Source organism: Oryzias latipes, chromosome 16 (assembly GCF_053564925.1).
Source record: "Oryzias latipes strain Hd-rR chromosome 16, Olatipes_Hd-rR_3.1".
In the NCBI taxonomy this organism is placed as follows: domain Eukaryota; kingdom Metazoa; phylum Chordata; class Actinopteri; order Beloniformes; family Adrianichthyidae; genus Oryzias; species Oryzias latipes.
Window position 1 is genome coordinate 2243826 of NC_136252.1, and position 17096 is coordinate 2260921.

Here is a 17096-nt window from a genome sequence, read left to right on the forward strand (position 1 = left end):
TACATTCACCGCTAGGTGTCAGGTTTGGACACCTTAATTATAGTCTAAAACATAACATTTCTTTACATTGGCGTGCGAACTTTCATAACTTTTTTTTGTCTTTTTGTATCAAGTGACTTCCTAAAGTAGCCAGCTCGTGAAACTGGCAGTAAAAACGCCACATTTTCCTTTTAAAGGCGTTTCCATGAACTCAGCATCCGTCTGCCGCATCGGCCCGCCCCTTTTTGAGATTGGAATGCGTGGGTCCTTGATTGACAGTGCCATGTAACCAATAGAAAGTCGAGTTTGTGAGTCGTAGCCAATAGGAAACATCCAACTCTTCACGGTCCAACTTTTCTCAGCGAAGCAGGGACGGACGGAGCCGCGGAGCGCCTCACTGTTAGCGCTGGCCGGGAATCATGTTTGCGGAGCGGGAAGACTCCAGAGATGCTGTCAGGAAGAGTCTGGCCTCTGGGTGTTTGGCGCTCCTTTGTGTCCTTTACGTCGACGGCCAAGAGGGTGAGAACAAGTCTGTTTACTTTGACGTTTTTCTGTCACAATCCTCATCCTCAGATCTCATACAGTCGTAGCCTCTGCTAGCTTTAGTCCGGTTTGGTTTGAAAAGTTGACCCGGCACTGTGATTAAAAAGTGAAAAAGACACTTTTCTATTTCAATTGACTTGGAAATTACAAAAACTGTCATTACTAAAAAACAAAAAAAGAAAAGAATCACACCCTAGTTTTTACTGAACTTAATTTGAATCTTTTTTTCCCAATTTACTGTCGGTTCAATGCTGGAAAATAATCTTATTGTTTCTATTAAATCAGCGCCTCCATCTACTTTAATTGTTATTATTGAGGGTTTTCTGCTGATCCCAGTGGTTTTTCTAAATAAACAGGCTGTGATTTGAGGATCTGAAGCAGGTTTTCTCTGCCGGGCTTTGTTGTTTTTGTCCATCTTCTACGTTTCCACACACAGAAGATGATTGAAGGAGTGATAACTGCGGCTGAATTCCTCTGTGACCCAGCAGAGGTGGTTTGCTTTGGGCCTTTTGGTGTGAGAACACCGTCAGCATCTGCAGCATGTTGAGGCTGTGGTGACGGACAGCTCAGGTGGACGGCCTGTCTGCTGCTGTGAAGACAGAAAAAACTCCAGTGGCAACAGTCTCAGTGCTTTTCTTTTTTTTAACCTGAATGTGTGTTGATGACACTCAGGGGAACAGCCAGCATTCCTGCCTCTCACCTGAAGGTGACTAATCCAGTGGATTGAGTGGGTTTCCAGAGAATCTTTGGATTTTTCTGGTCTGGTTGGAGACGGGAAATGTCCGGTGTGTTGCAGGATGTGTGACACATGGAGAGGACACGGCCGTCTAAAGGTTTTCCTTCCACAAACAAACAGAGGACAAATATGGAAGTCTGAGGAAGTGGCGGATGTTTGCACTCAGACTGACCTCACCGACTTCTTCCACGTTCTGACCATTCTTGGAAGTCCTGTCAGCACCTGGAGTGGGATCTACACAAACCGCGTTCATCCCTGCAGACTCATTTTCCGTCTGCAGCAGAGACTGTCTAAATATTTGTGTTCTTCTGGTCCACTTAAAGCGTTTGTGAAAGTGTTTACTGAACCAACGTTCCGGTTGGGAAACTATTCCGCAGTTCCTGCTCCTTCCTTCTTTAAGATAAGGAAAACAACAAAACAAAGACTTCAATCTTTTGCCGTATTTGCAGTTTGATTCTTGTGTCTGTGCACGTTCCTCAGTGGGAGTTGAGTCACGGCCAAGTTATTTCCTCCAACATGCCCGTGTCTGCAGGGCACATGCAGTCGGAGGCTGTTACTCAATTGACGCCTCAACAACAGCTGGCGGAGATTTAATTAAGGAAATGGATGACGATGTCGTCTGCGGTCCTTTGGATTTTTGGCCTTTATCTTTAAATCAGCTGGAAATTGCTTTTATTTTTGACAGGAAAGCATGACTTTCAAAATATTCTGTCACCCACTTGCATAAAGGAACAGTGTGTTTTACGCAGTGACAAATTCTAGATGCACTAAAATGTTTTATAAATGAGAATGTTTTCAGCTTTCTCAATTTAAAAGTAAAATTCCACTTTTATGGATGTAAATGAACTAATGTGGCATAAAGCTGTGAGCAGTGTTGAATGGCCCTCGCCGTTTATGGCTGCCCACGGCGCCCAAAACCCCTTCACCCCCACCCTGCTACTGCTGTGCTAAACCCTTGATCCACAAAAACTCTTGTCATGGCTAACATCTTCATTTGGCACCTCTTATATGGTCAAAGGTCAAGCAAACCCTTCTAGTCAGTCACCTCTGTCACATGGAGTCTGTGTGTGAATTTTGGAGACTGTAGGTAAATGCTTAGCTAGTCAAACATTCTGTGATGTCACAATTTGCCGCTAGATGGCATCCAATCCGTGGGTCAAAGGTTAATTTTTGTTTGGGTGAATACGTGCTTGGATGGTTACAGGTGCCAGAGACCTCCCATGATCATTTCTCTAACGTCATGAGAAGCATGTGTTTGGCACTGTCGATTACTTTAAAATACATCTTATTTCATCAAACTGGAGATACCTTGAAATTCTGGTGGGTGTTTTGTGCATCTTCAGGGGGTCAAATTTAAGAAGAAGAGGGGAAAAAAAAGAAAAACAACCCACGAGAAAACAATATGGTCCTTTGCACACTTGTGTGCTCGGGCCGTAAACACACTATATCACCAAAAGTATTGGCTCACCTGCCTTGACTCACATATGAGCTGAAGTACCGTCCCATTTCTATTGAGTTCAATATAATGTCAGTCCACCCTTTGCAGCAATTACAGCTTCTGAGGAGGCTGTCTACAAGGTAGAGAAGTGTTTCTAGGAGTTTTGGACCGTTCTTCCTAAAGGTCATTGGTGAGGTCACACACTGATGGTGGTGGAGAAGGCCTGGCTCTCAGTCTCTGCAATAAAACATCCCAAAGGTGTTCTATGGGGTTCAGGTCAGGACTCTGTACAGGCCAGTCCAGTTCATCCACACCAGACTCTGTCCTCCATGTCTTCATGGACCTTACTTTGGTCACTGGTACACAGTCCTGTTGGAAGAGGAAGGAGCCGCTCCAAACTGTTCCCACAAGGTTGGGACCATGGAATTGTCTAAAATGTGTTGTTATCCTGAAGCATTCAGAGTTCCTTACACTGGAACTAAGGGGCCAAGTCTTGAAAAACAAGCCCACACCATAAATCCTCCTCCACCAAATTTCACACTCGGCACAATGCAGTCCGAAATGTATAGTTGTCCTGGCAACCTCCAATCCCAGACTCGTCCAAAAGATTTCCAGATGGAAAAGCGTTATTCGTCACTCCAGGGAAGGCGTCTCCACTGTTCTTGAGTCCAGTAGCGGCGTGCTTTACACCACTGCATCCAACGCTTTGCATTGCACTTGGTGATGTGTGGTTTGGATTTAGCTGCTCGGTCATGGAAACCCATTCCATGAAGCTCTCTGCGTACTGTACATGGGTTAATCTGAAGGTCACATGACGTTTGGAGCTCTGTAGCAATTGTCTGTGCAGAAAGTTGGCGGCCTCTTATCACTATGAGCTTCAGGATCTGCTGGTCCCACTCTGTCAGTTTACGTGGCCTACCACTTAGTAGGTTGTTCCCAAACTCTTCCATTTTGTTCTGATAGAGCTGACAGTTGACTGTAGAATATTTAGGAGCGAGGACATTTTACCACTGGATTTGTTGCACAGGTGGTGTCCTATGACAGTTCCACGCTGGAATTCACTGAGCTCCTGAGAGCGGAACAGACTTTCACAGATGTTTGTGAAAACAGTCTGCAAGCACAAGGGCTTGATTTTATACACCTGTGGCCAGGCCAAGTGATTAGGAAACCTGATTCTAATCATTTGGATCACATGTGTCAAACTCAAGGCCCGGGGGCCAAATGTGGCCCCCCATGTCACTTTATGTGGCCCACGAGAGCAGAAAAGTATTTAATTTCTTAAAATAATTTTTTTTTAGTTGATTACATATTATTTATGTGTAGCTGCAGTTGTAATTCTTCAATATTTGCAGGTTTTATGTGTGTATGCAGACAAATTGTTGTCATCAAACCATCAGTTGGATGTAAGGCTGTGTGCAGCCTTTTTATGTAAAATGTTACAGATGTCATACATGTTCTTTCTAGCTCAGTTTTATTTGTCTTTATTCACTTGGACAGTTTGATCCTTCATTAACGGAGTTATGTGAGTTTTAATAAACTGACAAAATTTAAAAGGATTTATGCTAGAGTAACAAGCAAACATATGTTTTCTATGCAGCTGTAATTGTCACTTTAAAAAGTTATTATAAATAAATATGAGTTATTTAACATTAAGGAGGAGTTACATTTATTTTTCATTACATTTAGGTTATATCTGACCCTTTGAGGACAGCTTTATGCTGATGTGGCCCTCAGTGTAAATGAGTTGGACCCCCTGATCTAGATGGATGAGCTAATACCTTTGGTAATATAGTGGATGCTCTGTGAAGAATGACACAGTATTCTGAGAAGAACGTTTGCAGTTGCAGCCTGAAAAGACATGATCAGGTCTTAAATTCTTTCGTCATGTATCTGAATAAGAGTTGATGCAAAAACATGCAGAGGTTCATACGCTGCATTCTTTTTGCACCTTCGTCCCTCAGGAAATGGCTGTGGCTACACGCTGCTGGGTGCAGAGTCTGGCACCCTATCATCCCAGAACTACCCTGGCACCTACCCAAGTAACATCTGGTGCAGGTGGAGGCTCCGGGTGCCAGAGGGGCGGACGCTGCAACTGCTGTTTGGAGACTTCGACGTGGAGACCAGTCCTGCCTGCAGCAACGGCTCACTCGTCATCTCAGACAAGAAGGGGGAACTCAAAATGGGTATGTTGACCCAAAAGGGAATTCCTAACTTTCCTGTCGTTGACTTTTTCCCAGCTGTGAGTTCTCATTCAAAGCTCGCTGTTCAGCTGACACTGAAGACGATCCTTGTTTTTTCACAGACAGACATTGTGCAGTGTGCTGGATCAGGTGGGGCCCTGAGGGTGTAGATATTTGCTGCTGTTACATTTACAGCCATTAGTTCAGGTCTCCAGCTGCATGCATCATTTCAACACAGAACCACTTGGAAACGTCAAATTTAGGATTTTCTTAGTCTGCACGGCTGCATGTGAAAAGTATTTCTCTCAGGTTGTAACTATTACTGGATAACTCCTTGTTGGTGATCTGACACAATTGGACAGCAAACGTCAGGTGATCAGTACATGTGCAATAATGGACCATAAATCTATGCGGGTCAGGGTCACTCAGTCTGAGCTGCTTTTAAAAGACCAACTCTGTTGAAAATGCTGTTTTTGGTGTTTTTAAACATGTTATTGTTGCATTTTTCTGATGATGGAGGACAAATGTGAGGGATAATGGCCGACAGTGTTCTTCGCGTCGTGATACCATGGTCACTTACAAAAGAAAAAAATATTCAAGCAGATTTTAGTCCTTTAATCTTGTTTTTTTTGATGGATTGCAAAAAGCGGACTATTTGTTACATGGTGCGGCGCGTTGTCATGGTAACATGCTGCTTAGCCAGCTGAGCTGGCATGGACCTCGAGTGCAGCGTCAAAGGAAAACAATATACATGGTCAGGATGGTTTAAATAAAGCATCAGTTCAGAGAGAAAGTTCACCTCTTACCGCTTGTTTTTGTCCAGATGATGAAGCTAAAGGTTGTTTTAAAGAAGCCGGCGCAGTGATACACAACATTTAAGCCATTTGACTGGAACTACTTTTTTAGGCGTGCGGTTATCACTGTGAATTATCACTTTTTATTCCACACCAAGCAGCCAATCAGAATCGAGCATTGACTCGGACCATCTTATAAATAAAGAAAATTAGACTTAAGATTGAATTTCTGAGTCTTTCTTTATTGAAATTGTTGTGAATCAGGAGCCAGAAAAAAAAAAACATTTGAAAAGGAGAAAAACACCGGGGGGGCACAAGCTCACTGGTCTGCTCTGCAACTGGAAGGGAGGGGGGGGGGGGGTTGCCCTACACCAACAGTCTTGTCCACAACTCAGAGAGGAAATTCTAATGAACTACTGCCGCTCTGCAGAAACTAGGTCCTAGAAAATGAAACAAGTATTTTGACTTTAGCTAAAAGTGGCATAATAGTTTTTAAAAGACCACTGAGAATGCTTTGAAAATAGATCAAAATGTGATTGGAGTGAAACCTTACCGGTGTAGATTGGAGGTAAAGAGGATGAACTAAAGTTAGATGGAAGTTTTTGTTTTTTTCAAGGTCCAGAACAACCCAGGAATTAACAGAAAGCTCAGCTTTTTAGCCCCCTCCAGCCCAAAAAGGTCTTTCTGTTCTGTCAGATCTGTGGACTTTAGTGTTGGCGGTTTTTCTTAATAAACCTGTGTAGAGTAATAAACCTGAAATTGAAACTCTCACAGCACTGTGCCAGATTCAACTGTGGTGGTAGGATCATGGTCTGGAGTTGATTTGCTTCATTAGTTTCGATTATCCCTGTTTTGTTTCTGCTACGGTCAGCAGTGTTCAGTTATCCAAATCTGGAAATATGGGATTCATCTAATCAGTATCAAACAGAGTTAAGACAACAAGAGTTATGATGGAGCAACACGACCTGTAAACCCTTGAGGTCACATGATCAGCCACACAGAGCAGGCGAAGACGGAAAACCTCACAGCAGCAACCAGCGGAAAAAAGCCGGTGTGGTTACATTTGGATGTCATTAGTGTTTTATGTTGAACATTTTTGGCAAATGTGAGTGTGTTGCTTAGGGTTCAACTTTCCGATCTCCAGCTCTGACCTTGGATTTGGACCGCGTCCTATCAGTTTACAGGCAGCCGTCCACCCAAACAGTGGGATAGCGTTGATGTCTGTGACAGTCGTGTTGATGGGGTTTGTCTGCCTTCAGGTCCGCTGTGCGGGAGGCTCCATGCAACACCACAGAACGTGACGCTTGACAGCAACGAGGCGACGGTGACGTTCCGGTCCGGCCCACACCGCTCAGGACGCGGCTTCCTAATCTCATATGCAACAGACCTCCACCCAGGTATGCCTGCGGGTCATCTGTCCGTCCTTCAGTGCGTCCATCATCTGAGACGGGCTTAGAACGGCAGGTGGACGAACGGATTGAACCGGTTCATTGTTTCAGGATAGAAAAAGAGGCATTTCCTTTCTTGTGTCACATAATTGTTTCCAGTTATGGAAGAAAAGGGTTAGGGTTGATCATGGAGCGGAAATGAATAATTGGATTTATTTGACAACAAGTCTTTCATATTTCGGAATAGAACTGTGAAGAAAAATCCTGGAGCAAGATTCACGAGATTCCAGAGATTTGCACGGCTTCCACATTTGGCTCCAAGCCGCTTCAGTACCAAAAGAGAAAAAAGGAGAAGCCCCTCTCTGCTTGTCCATTGTGAACACCAAGGGCTAAAGGAACGTTCAAGAACCCACGTTTAGCACCTTCTTGAACCACATCCAAAGCCCAGTGTGTACGTAGCTTTAGACTCTACTGCTTGAATTCATTGACAATGGTCTTTCAGACAAATAGGAATCAGTGTTTGTTGTAATGTAAGATCTCAATGCAGAAGAGACTAGAGGGGAGGTCATGATTACAGCTTAGAGCTTTTTTACTGAATGAGCTCATCTGAAATGTTTTCTACTTCACTGGAGTCTAAAGCTGAGCAGACACTGATCTCAGGAAGAGCATCACCTTTCTGTTCAGACACATGATGACAGCTCACTCCTGTCTCCCTGTGAACCTGCGGGTGTTCAGGTCAATAAAACATGCTGAGGGTTATTTGTAAACCAGACAGATTGAGTCAATCCACTCTTTGAGAGGAGTTTACCTTCTGCTTCTTTTCAGACCTGATCTCATGTTTACAACGAGGATCTCATTTTAGCTCTCAGCACTTGAGGTGAGTATTCATCATCTCCATCTCCTGAGGAAGGAGGTTTCAGCGAAGCCTTTCTCACACGTGGTCGTCCTCAGCATGTACTGCCCTGCTGGATGCAAGAGCGTCACGGGGGACGTCTGGGGGAACTCTGAGCTGGGCTACAGAGATGTAAGCTCAGCCTGTTTTGGTTTGCTGAGCCGCAATCCAAGGCCCGACCACTCACGCCTTCTCCCTGCCACAGACTTCTGTGCTGTGCAAGTCTGCAGTGCACGCCGGAGCCACGTCTGACAGCGTGGGGGGTCGCATCGCTGTCACTCGAGGGAGGAGTCTAACGCTCTATGAATCTGCTTTCTCCAACGGGATCCTTTCTAAGATGTGAGTTGCAGCGTTTGGATCTTCTGTTTGTAGTCCGTTTTAACTGTAACTGCTGATGTTTTGACAGGGGCTCGCTGTCTGAGAAGAAGCTGCTTTTCATCCAAGGTAGGAGATGACTCCAGCATCCGCCTTTGGTTTACGTTTCTGCTGATTGGTCCTCATCTGTGGAGCTCTGATGTTCCTTTTCCTCAATGGGAGCCATAAATCTCATGGTGTTTCTTGATTCATAGCTGGTATATGAAATGAGGCCCAGTAACATAAAGGACCTCTTTCATTGACGGACGCCTCCCTCTTTCTTCTAATAGAATGTAACAGCATCCTGCCTGTCTCTGGGCTCAATGCCTCGTCTTTCTGGGACAAAGACGGTCAAAAGCACAGAACGTTCCCATCCTCCACAAACATGGACGTCCTGCTCTGGACGGCAGACAGCAGCGATCCCAACCCTTGGCTGGAAATAGAGCTCCTTGACAGAAGCAATGTCACAGGTTGAATGGATAAAGCTGGTTTTATTTGTGCAAATATTAGATTTCTCATGGTTTCAAGTAATCATTCATCTATTCTTCCACTTTTAGGAATAATAACTACAGGCTTACCGGAGTCCTACATTGAGTCTTTCAGCCTCTATTTTAGCAAGGACAGAAGGAACTGGAAGCCCTACAGGGGGGGTCTAAGCAGGGACAAAAAGGTGGGTGTTGCATTATGTTCTGTGAAGCCACTGCAGACATGGACTTTTCTTGGGAACGGAGATTGTGTGCAGGGTTCGCCTCTTGACTCACTCCCCTGCAGCGGCCTCCCTCTGAGAGCCGGAACGTCTGCGAGTGTGTTGACGTAAAACCTGCAGACTTCACTGTCAGTCCATAACCTTGTGGCTCCTAGGTGTTTCTGGCCTACACAGAAGGCCACCTTCGGGTGCTCAACAGCCTGTTTCCAGCCATGGTAGCTCGGTTTGTGCGGCTGCAGCCAATACACTGGAGGGGGGGAGCATCAGCAAAGATCCAGGTCATGGGCTGTCAGACTACTAAGACAGCTTCAAGGAGACGCACACCTGAGGGTCAGCACTCAGCTTCACTCCCAATTCATCCGTTTGCAGGATCCGGTTTTCTCAGATGTTATTTACGTTTGTGCAGCAGAATCTCCACCCGTCAAAGTGACCATGGAAACCAAGCAGCCGCACTCGACCCCCAGTCCCTCTGAAGCCGCCGTCATCATGGAAACAACACAAAGTACATTTGAGCAGCCCACCTTTGCAGTACGGCCCCCTGGTTGGGGTTGGGCTGCTCCATCACACAGACTCTCACTCTTGCAGGCTCCAGGCTCCACCTCATGGTGGTGGTGGTGGGAGTGGTGCTAGGACTCGTCGTGTGTGGAAGCTTCATGGTGGCTGGCGTTTGGTTCAAAAGAAGGTACACCACACAAATCACTCTGTTTTTTCTTCTTCTTCTTTGTTTTTACTGCTGTTTTCTTTTCACCACACAGGAAAAAAGACTCCCAGATGAAGTTCACCACACCCTCAGGTGAGGCAGAAGGTGTGTTTTGTGTTTTTCTCACCCAAAGTTCAAACATTTTGATGTGCGTTTAGGCTGTCAGAGCATCAAGAGTCTCTCCTGTCCAGCATCAGAGCTGGTCTACCCGCTGCAGAGAAATGTCCATGATGCTCTTCCTGCTCCTCCTCTAAACGGTGAGCCCAGTAAACACACCATTCCTTTATGTTATTTATCGAAACCAAGACGTTTTATTAGCATTTTGCATTTAAAAAAAGGGATAAAAGATTGATCAAAATGTAGAGAACTTTGAGCATGACCCCACCCCACCCTCTGCTCCTCCCTTCACTGTACCACTCGTTCAAATGATGAAATTTCACTTCTTCGTATAACTTAAGATGGGATTCCAAGTAGCAGAAAAATCTTGTGGCCACCCCTCACTAGTTTTCTCCAAAACCAAATAGTGTCAGAGGAATCTTTGTGTATTTCTTCATCAGACTAAATGCTGGGAGGGTCTGGATCCGAGCTTTTCCTTTGTGTGGCTGCACAGCTCATGGCAGCTCTCTCCCCAGGGCATCCAGAGCCCATAAGCATTCCTTTTTGTGAAGCCTTTCTGAAAGGAGGGGGGCTACAAATGGAGCTGGGTAAAGCCCCCCCCCCCCCCCCCACTCCCCTCCCCAGTCACAACTTGGCTCTTGTAGTAAGGAGCCCGTCACTCAGACATCCGTCATGAATCCTAAAAGAATGAGGATGTCAGTCAAAGAATGTGTTTCTGTCAAACTCTTACAAGAGAATTAGTTTGGATTAAAATGATCAGAGATTGTCAGTAAGATAAAGCAGAATTATGCAGTAACTAAAGTGTTTTAGAAATGATTCTTTTTTGTAGAATTTGCTCTCTTTCTTCCGGTGTATTTAAACACTTCTCATCTTGGAGCCATGCAGAAAAGGCCATTGTTGCTGTTACTGACACATCATCTTTAGAGAATTGCATTGTCTGCAGGTGCAAGCATCATATTCTGTCAGCTCGATGGTCGTCTATTCAATTCTTATAAGAAAGACGGGGAGGGTTACAGATATAAAAACAAAACCATTTGACTTCACATTTACACCGAGGCAAGTGAGGTAAGTGTTTTACAGTCACTGATTCCGTAAGTTGCCCCCTGTAAAAGGAGAGGTCTGTCAAGTTCATCACAGAAACACGATGAGAGAGAGAATGTAAGACAATGTTACTGAAGGGGATGAAGCTCTGTGATAGAAGTCAATGTGGATGTGAGGAGTGTGGTAATTCTTAGTGTCTCAAGATCCCTTCTAGACGGACAGAAAGGCTTAGAAAGATTTTGAGTTTGCGGTGAAATGGAGCAACAGGAACCAGCAAACATGCGCTCCTTGTTTCAGTGTTTGCCTGGTTTTCTGTGAAGCTTTTGGCCCACTCTGCATGGCAGCAGGTTAAGGACCTGCAGATTCCAGTGTAAAGGTCCGTTCACACCGGGACGAATTTCGCCGGCGATTTTCGCCGACGTTTAACGCCTCGTGACTAAACAAAGGGCACCAACGAGAGTGTGCACACCGAGGCGAAAAAACGCCAGGCGTTAAAGCGTCAAAAAAAAAAAACGCCTCGGGTTCGTTTTTTTTTTTCGACGCGTCGCGTCGAAATCTACTCGACCAATGAGAATGGCGCTTTTGCTCACGTGTCTGGAGCTTCTGAAGTTACAGTAAAACACAACTTGGGGGCGCTCAAACACAAAACTGCCTTGCTGAGCACACATACCAGCGAAGAAGATAGACGCCAAGTCTACACTGCCGCGAAGAAATAATGACGGACATTCTAAAATATCCCCGAGCCAAGCACCAGTTGGAGCTACTGGTGCTTGAAATATTCATGTTTTCTTTGTATTATTCTGACAAGCGTGTAAATACTTGCTCTCTTCTTCTGAGTGAAAAGCGACTTTAAGAATCGTAAAGTTGCGCAGCGCCACCTTGTGTACAGGAGTATTTCTGTTTTACATTAAGCGCCATCTAATGTCAGGGAATGAAATTGCATGTTCACTCCACTCATCGTCAGCGAAAATCGCCTGGGTGTGAACACAAAAAACGTGGCGAAAAACGCTGGCGAATAACGCCTGGCGAATATTCGTCCTGGTGTGTACGGGCCTTAAGGGTGTGTTTGTAGTGGGGGGGTCCTCCAGCAGGTATGTGAAGGCTCCAGCACAGCGGCCTGTCGTTCTTCAGGCCGGGAGGCTCCAGCGTGTCTGCTCGCGCTGGAACTGGCCCAAAGCTTTGAATGTTGGAAGTGAATCTCTGACGACTGTTTGTCAGGTTTGTGGAAGAACAAACACAAAGTGTCTGGAAGATGATTGAAAACATCAAATTATACTGAGATTTGGCTAAATAATCCAGCATGGAAGCAGCAACACCTGAGAAGTGTGTAGGAGGGGTCTGCAGTCACAGAAGCGCCTGCAGCTGTGAGGCTCTCTGATGCTTTGGAAGGCTGGATCAGACTAAAACATCTACTTCTTTCACTTTTTTTTACTTGATTCAAGACCCGGCAGGACGGTTTCTTTGAACCTTTGAAGCAAAATGTGGACTTGGCTTCATGTGTCAGTGTGATCCATATTCTCACACACAATCCCTGAACTCAATTTAAATGAACTGGTATTTCTTTCATTTGCTGAGGATCCAAAGAGATTATTGGTGATTTTAAAGTGAAGGAGAGTCCTGTAGAAGTTACAGAATCATTTGTAAATTCTTCCCTTTTCAGTGTCACTGAGGAATGTCAGCTGCTGGCTCCTGTAAACAGCTGAGATAAGAATGTGAAAGCTGCTCATGTGTTGATGAGAACCAAAGCGTCTGAATCCCAGTAGGGTGGTGTAAGGACGGTGAGGGCATCTGTGCTTGAAGGTGACACTGTGGGTGTCAGCTTCTGCACTCCTTCTGGAAGCTGTGGGGCCTTGTGTGCGTTAGAGGTGTCCTGCTGTGTGTCCCAGAGTTCTATTCGTGTGTCATGACGCAGCGGTTACGATTTAGTAACACACAAACCTCAAGTCATTTGTGACACAGAGGTTGAGGACGTCTGATCTAAAACCCCGGTCACATGACCCGTTTGGGTGCTGCGGGTTTTTGGGTTGTCTGAGCTCGTGGAGGTTTGGGGGGGGAGACCTTAAGGGACGTCATGAAAGTCAAATTTACAACTGTCATGCAAGTTGTATTTGTAAGGGTAACGTAAGTTACAGCCCATTCCAAATTATTATGCATGTTTTTGATGATTTTTCTAAAGACAGTCAGCATCATTTTCAAGTCACTAAACATTAGACCAGTGTTTTTCAACCAGGGTGTTACCCTCATTAACTGATGTAAAAACATTTCCATCTCCAGGATATCAGCTCTGTGTTCATCCAAACAGGCCCTGATTAAACACTGAGATCTTAGGAATATGAGTTATGAAATTCTTAGAGGCTTAATCACATGTCATCAGTCTGACCAATCAGAAGTGGTTAAAGTCTTCACTTCCTTGTCCCGATTTAGCTCGTAAAGTCTCTCAGTTCTGACAAAAATAGCAGCTAAAGCTCGTCTTTAGCCCTCAAGGGGCCGACCAACCCTCTCCTCACGACTCTGCCTCCTCCTTGCTGACATCACAGCCTTCTTGGGATGTGGTGGCCATCCACCAACCACTCCATCTATCAGAGGTGTCAAACTCCTGGCCTCAAGGGCCGGTGTCCTGCATGTTTTATAACCAACCTGCCATTGAAGCTCCTTATTGGCTAAACACACCTGATGCAGGTAATCAGCAGCAGGTGAGGCAGGGTTTCTGGAAATCCAGCTGGAGGTTGGCCCTCGAGGCCCCTGATCATCTGGACCATCCAGGGTTTCACGGCACTCATCAGTGAACAGGACTGTTATAGAATGAGTCTTCATGTATGTCTGGGTCCACTGCAGCTGTTTCTGCTTGTGAGTGTTGTTTAGGGGGGGGTGAATAGAAGGTTTGCATAGAACTGCAAGGATCCTACATCTTGATGTTGGTGCGACTCACCAGCAGCTTCAAATCTGTGCTTGCTGCTCTGTAATGGTGTTTTAGCAGCTTCTGTCTGGCAGAAACCTTCCTCATTCTGCTCTTATCTGCATGAACCTATGTGCTCTGAATCAGCCTCCAATCTCTCATGGGACGATGATCACACTAGCAGTTTTTGTGAAATATCCAACGGTTTTCATTCTTTTTCCAAGGCATTTAATTATTACACACTTTTCTGCAGCAGAGATCCTTTTTCTTTTCCGTTTTGCTTGAAAATGCTGGTCTGCTTTATGACGTGGAACGGCCTTCTTTAGGAGTTTATCCTTTACCTGAACTCACCTGGAAAGCTAATTATCACAGGTGTCTGAGATTTATGTCAGTGATCCAAAGAGCCCCAAGACACAACATCATCCATGAGTTTCATTGAAAAACAAAGATTTTCATCTTTTTGATACTTAAATACAATTTGCATAATAAATTGGAACACAGTGTAAAGGCACTTATGGGTGAGGCTGTCCCATGGTGCCTTTAGGCCACACTAGTTGTTAGTGACTCCTCCTTATTGACAGCTTGCACATGCCACAGGCCCTGGTGAACATGTGATGGGCAGGTACCTGCAAATGTTTACAGTCAGACTGCTTGTTAGGAAGATGCATTGATCACCAGAACAGCACTTGGGGGGGCCCTTGCACTTTTCGCAGAGTTTGTGGGGTTGAAAATTAGAAAATTCTGTCCAACCTGGCCATGTCTCCCCTACTTTATCCTTCTGTGTTCTCTGAATGTTTGCTACAACATGTCTGCAGCATGTTCATAGACAAAACGTGTCTATCAACATTTCATCACCAAGTGGCCCACGATCTGGATATTTCTGGGGGCCACCCTTGTGCTCCGTACAGGTTTTCCCAAAGACATTCCATAAGAGCAGTTTGATGAAGGCGTAACGGTATCGATAGTGCAGAATATTTGATCTCCTTGTATGCTTCTGAGTCTAGGTCTGTGGTTTTGGTTCCTTTTCCAGACTATGCAGCTGTTGGACACAGACTGGGTTCAACGTTTCGACCGTCTTCTGGAAAAGACTACTCCGCCCCTTTGGCCAGCGTCCACTACGACACTCCCGCCAGCCTCCCAGAGTATGCCGAGCCGCTTCCTCCAGAGCCGGAATACGCCACTCCCTTCAGCGAGCTGTCCCCCGAGGCTGGCCACGGACCCCCCGTCCCGTCTGCAGGTGTGAGGGCAGCCCCCAGCCACAGACAGTATGACTGCCCCTCACACTGCCTGCTCTTCAATGGTTACTGCACTCCTGCTGCAAATGCCAACGGTCCTCCCCCCACCAGGAAGGTGTATGCAGAACCCAAAGCAAGTGACGATTTACTCCACAAACACACATACGAGGAGCCTTTGTGAGCTACTACTGATGGACATCTGACCGGACTGTGCGGTCCACTGCTGCTGACCTGACAGTGTCTCATGTGTCCACTCACTGATGGATGGCGTCACTCAGCACTGAATTATCTGGAGCCACATGGACTTCTGATTACTAAAAAAAACAAGAAGATGAGCAGCAACAGATGTACTGACAGTTCTACAACTGATGAAATGTTTAATCACAAGTTGCACTTTTCAAAAACATAGATATAAATGCATTTTATTTAACAATTTAACACATCCACAATGTTAAACATGGAAGTGATTCTGTAGCATAATTAAAAATAAAAGTCAAAACCAGAAATGCTTTTCATTTTCAAAATGAAGCTGCATTTTTGGACTCAAAATTAAAATGAAAAATCAATCCTTCAAACTGGTTTTTCATTTCTACTTTAAAACAGCTTATTCTGTGTCATAATTAAAACAAAAATGCAAAGAGGGGATTGCATTTTCACTTTAACATCCACCCTGCTAATAGTGTCACTTTATTCAATTCCACTTAGCATTTCCAGAGGGGAGGCGGGTCGATGATGTCACTGCTATCTCCATGTGTCCGGCTGCTAACAGACACAGACATGCTAGCAGCAGTGTAGCTTTGTGTCAGCGGCAGAGGAGAGGACTTTGTGATGGTTGTGAACTTGTCGAAACTTCTCCCCGGACAAGCTTTGTCTTCGGACCGGCAGCTGCCTTTGCATAGCGGAGCTCGAAACCCCGCGATCCAAAGCTCCAGATCGGCAAAGGCGGAACTGCTGCTACGATCTGAGAAACCGTCAGATGAATTTGTGTTTCCAGTGGTGTCCAGAACAAAATAAAAGATGATGTAAGTCCGAGGGGAAGTTTCGACGAACCGCAGTGCGTCCAAAGGAGGGCAGCAGAAGGCGGAAATGCTGCTACGTCGTCCTGAAAAGCTGTTCCAATCATCAGAAGTTCACAACCATCACAAAGTCCTCTTCTCTGCCGCTGACACAAAGCTGCACTGCTGCTAGCATGTCTGTGTCTGTTAGCAGCCGGACACATGGAGATAGCAGTGACGTTATCGACCCGCCTCCTCTCTGGAAATGCTAAGTGGAATTGAATAATGCGACAATGTTCAAAAGGTGGATATTAAAATGAAAATGCAATCCACTCTTTGCATTTTCATTTTAATTATGACACAGAATAAGCAGTTTTTAAGTAGAAATGAAAAGCATTTTGAAGGATTGATTTTTAATTTTGAGTCAAAAAATGCAGCTTCATTTTGAAAATGAAAAGCATTTCTGGTTTTGACTTTATTTTATATTTTTAATTATGCTACAGAATTGCTTCCATAGATCAAGACTATTTCTAAAGTGGTACACTGTAACAAAGGAGTGCTATGATGACATTTAACCACCAGATGGCACTGCCGAGTTTATTTTTCTAACTGTGTTCTAATGTGATCTAATGGTTCTTTTTTCTGTCTTGTAGCAAACTGAAATAAAAAAAAATCGAAAACAGCTCTGACTGTAACACAGTAAAAGACAAAGGAGCTTTCCTTTTTCAGAGATGCTCACAAATCTGTCAGTGAATGACACCTTCATAAAATGTTTTACTGTCTTAACCCTTGTGCTATCTTAGATGACCCCCCCCTTCCATTGACGTGTTCTCCCTACCATGACAAAGGTGGATAAAGGTGGAAAGATTTCATGTAATCCATGGACACCAGTGAAGATCACAAATCATTGAAGAAAAAAGGTTCAGAGCACTGTCTAGTGGGTCTAGATGACCCAACTCCCAACGTTAAAGTGCCTAGGATAGCACAAGGGTTAATTAAGTTTATGGTTTTCTTTTACCAAAGCAAAGAACCTGTTTTCCAGGACAGTTTCTGCAGAGCAGCAATAGAAATGAGAAATCCACCTCTGATTTGTGGGCGGGTC

At 44.9% G+C, this 17096-nt stretch overlaps 1 protein-coding gene across 4 annotated transcripts in view; it reads left to right on the forward strand.

Annotated features, from left to right (window-relative positions):
- Positions 1 to 16705, forward strand: part of si:dkey-34d22.1 (discoidin, CUB and LCCL domain-containing protein 1) — a 16960-nt gene extending 255 nt beyond the window's left edge. The window contains exons 2-16 of one of the 4 annotated variants that reach the window (XM_011473333.4): positions 342 to 498; positions 4658 to 4879; positions 6930 to 7067; positions 7884 to 7935; positions 8010 to 8082; positions 8156 to 8289; positions 8357 to 8394; positions 8595 to 8774; positions 8862 to 8974; positions 9166 to 9340; positions 9417 to 9512; positions 9596 to 9692; positions 9766 to 9803; positions 9869 to 9967; positions 14795 to 16705. In XM_011473333.4, coding sequence (XP_011471635.1) covers positions 399 to 498; positions 4658 to 4879; positions 6930 to 7067; positions 7884 to 7935; positions 8010 to 8082; positions 8156 to 8289; positions 8357 to 8394; positions 8595 to 8774; positions 8862 to 8974; positions 9166 to 9340; positions 9417 to 9512; positions 9596 to 9692; positions 9766 to 9803; positions 9869 to 9967; positions 14795 to 15180 — 1941 coding nt within the window. In that variant the 5' untranslated portion in view covers positions 342 to 398 and the 3' untranslated portion in view covers positions 15181 to 16705. Of the gene's footprint in view, positions 1 to 281; positions 499 to 4657; positions 4880 to 6929; positions 7068 to 7883; positions 7936 to 8009; positions 8083 to 8155; positions 8290 to 8356; positions 8395 to 8594; positions 8775 to 8861; positions 8975 to 9165; positions 9341 to 9416; positions 9513 to 9595; positions 9693 to 9765; positions 9804 to 9868; positions 9968 to 14794 lie in introns of those variants that run through there. The other 3 variants (XM_078932874.1, XM_078932873.1, XM_011473334.4) reach the window with 3 other exon arrangements.
- Positions 16706 to 17096: the final 391 nt, after the last annotated feature.